The sequence below is a fragment of the Telmatherina bonti genome, assembly GCF_933228915.1.
Source record: "Telmatherina bonti genome assembly, chromosome: 16".
Classification (NCBI taxonomy): domain Eukaryota; kingdom Metazoa; phylum Chordata; class Actinopteri; order Atheriniformes; family Telmatherinidae; genus Telmatherina; species Telmatherina bonti.
In genome coordinates, this window is record NC_136614.1 from 12,617,749 (window position 1) to 12,620,008 (window position 2,260).

General features: G+C 41.0%; 1 protein-coding gene across 1 annotated transcript in view; it reads left to right on the forward strand.

Annotated features, from left to right (window-relative positions):
• The window catches only part of gpr31 (G protein-coupled receptor 31), a gene marked incomplete at both ends in the record, with an annotated part of 21,926 nt that extends 20,719 nt beyond the window's left edge, over positions 1–1,207 (forward strand). Inside the window, one exon of the mRNA XM_079255716.1 lies at positions 746–1,207. Within this exon, the coding sequence (XP_079111842.1) occupies positions 746–1,207 (462 nt within the window). The remainder of the gene's footprint in view (positions 1–745) is intronic.
• Between the last annotated feature and the right edge of the window lie 1,053 nt (positions 1,208–2,260).

Genomic DNA, 2,260 nt, shown 5'->3' on the forward strand with positions numbered 1-2,260 from the left:
AATGAATTTTGGTAAAAACATATGTAAAGACCTAATTTTGGATTGATAAAGCCCATATTTACAAGTTAAAGCAAATGCAACACCTGCAGCTATATTTTTATTTACCATACAGTCTTTGTTGTTTTCCGTCTTATGTAAAAAAAAAAAAAACAAAACTGCAGGTAAAACACGTCCAAGTTGTGTAACTGAGCATTCCAACATTAAAGTAGACCAGCAGCAATTTACATAACCTCACTGACTTGGAAGACATCCTGCCGTTTAAGCCGTTAAGCATTACCTGTGAAGGTAATTCTTTCCACATCTCTAACTAGCAGATTGCCTCAGGCAATGCAAGGACACATGTACTGGCAGCTTGTGTTTTTCCCACTTGTCATTTAATGGAGAGATCGAACTACATGCCGCCAGCAATTATTATTAATCAGCTATCAACCAATCAAACCTTCGCAAATAAAAAGCTCCAAATCAGAAGTTTTAATAAAACAAAATGTTTGACAGAGAACAGACTCTCTCTTTTGCTTTTTGAGAATGTTGATGGGATTTTCACTGCAGAAACACACAAGCTTTGCTGCGTGTGCTAGAAATGAATGAAATAAAAGTGAGTCATAAACCACAACAGCAAAGTAGACGGTGTCTGTCTGAAATGTTTGGGTATTGAGCTTAAATTTAAAAAAAAAAAAAAAAAAAAAAGCAGCTCAAGTTCTGCCGTCGTGCTTATTGTGACGTTTTCTTTGATTTCCCCCCACAGGTGGTCTTCTTCTCTCAAATCATCATTCCATTCATCATCCTCGTCTACTGCACAGTACGCATGGTGAACCGGCTGAGGAAGAAGACGGTGGGGGAAAAGACCAAACTGAGGAGAGTTGTGTTTGTGATCATGTCCGTGGTCATAGTCTTCGCCCTCTGCTTCCTGCCTTGTGCAATCGCCAGAGCGGTTCTGCTGAGCGTGCGCCTGAAAGGGTTGGAAGAAGCCGAGAACATAGCGGTTCAGGTGTACGACAGCCTCATGGTTCTGTCCTACACGGACTGCCTTCTGGACCCGCTGGTCTACTGCTTCTGCCATGCAGGGTTTAAAGACACTTACGTATCAACCTTCTGTCCATCATTTCTCAAAGAGAAGTTGTTGTCAAAGCCTGACTTTAATGCAGGACCTGTAACGACTTCTACATCTGCTACAAAAGTCATCTCCCTGGCAACAGTAGTGAAATAACTTTGGTTTTTCCCCTGAAAAAGTTCTTCCTGTGTTTATGGTACGGCTCAGCTGCAGACATGTCGTTTCACCCAGACAGGTGTTTTTGCTCTCCAATGTTTTCTCCTCCAGTAAAAGGCATTAAAAAGGGCATGAGATGCTCTTCAGATTAAAAGCAGCATAACAGTCTAAATTTAGCTAAAAGATGATCATCCTTTGATGCTATGATTTTAATGCAGTGCCCCTCGTTTCAGAAACTACCTTTTGAGCGTTATTTGCACATCTAAAATGTGAAATGCATGATCTATAATCAGGAACTCGTACCTTTCCCTGGACCTGAACCTACAGATCTTCTAAGACGGTTGTTTAACTGAAACTACTGCAAACCTCTGTGTGGGTGTTTGGGGCAGTTGTGTAGCGCTCCTGTGCGACAGATCCACTCATGGCTTCACAACACGTCCCTCCTGTCTCATCTGATGTAAAACTCAATCTGTATTTTTTAAAGTAAAATAAAAGAAACATTTTGAATGTAAATATGTAAATCAGAACAATTTTATGGATGCTTTTTAAGGAAAGTGCAGTTGTACATGTAGATCTTACAATATCCTCAAAAGCTGAGGATACTTGGCACAGCGGGAACGGTACCATACGTCGCATCCAGCAGCAGTACCTGAGATCTTCTACAGGATTAAAAACTTGCATTTACTTATAAATGCTGCTGTTTCCCAGGTTAAATCCTCTGCATATGTGTTGGCATTATCGGGGTTTAAACTGGTGCATGACTGATTGTTACTTCAGACTTTGCATGCCTGGTGTTTACCAGGAAGACATTGCTAAAATCTCTAAATAAAGCCTCGTGTTGTCCAAAACTGGACGACATCTATGATACTGACTGAAATCTTTGTTTACTGCTGCTGTAAATACACAGCACGCATTCACCGTCTCTTTTCTCCACCCCCTCTCCCATCCAAACACAAGAAGAAATTCCTCCATTTCCTCCTAATGATCCCTTCCTCGCAATGTCCAAATATTGACATTGCTGACTTGAAGCGCCTATTTCTACCCTTTTGCAGG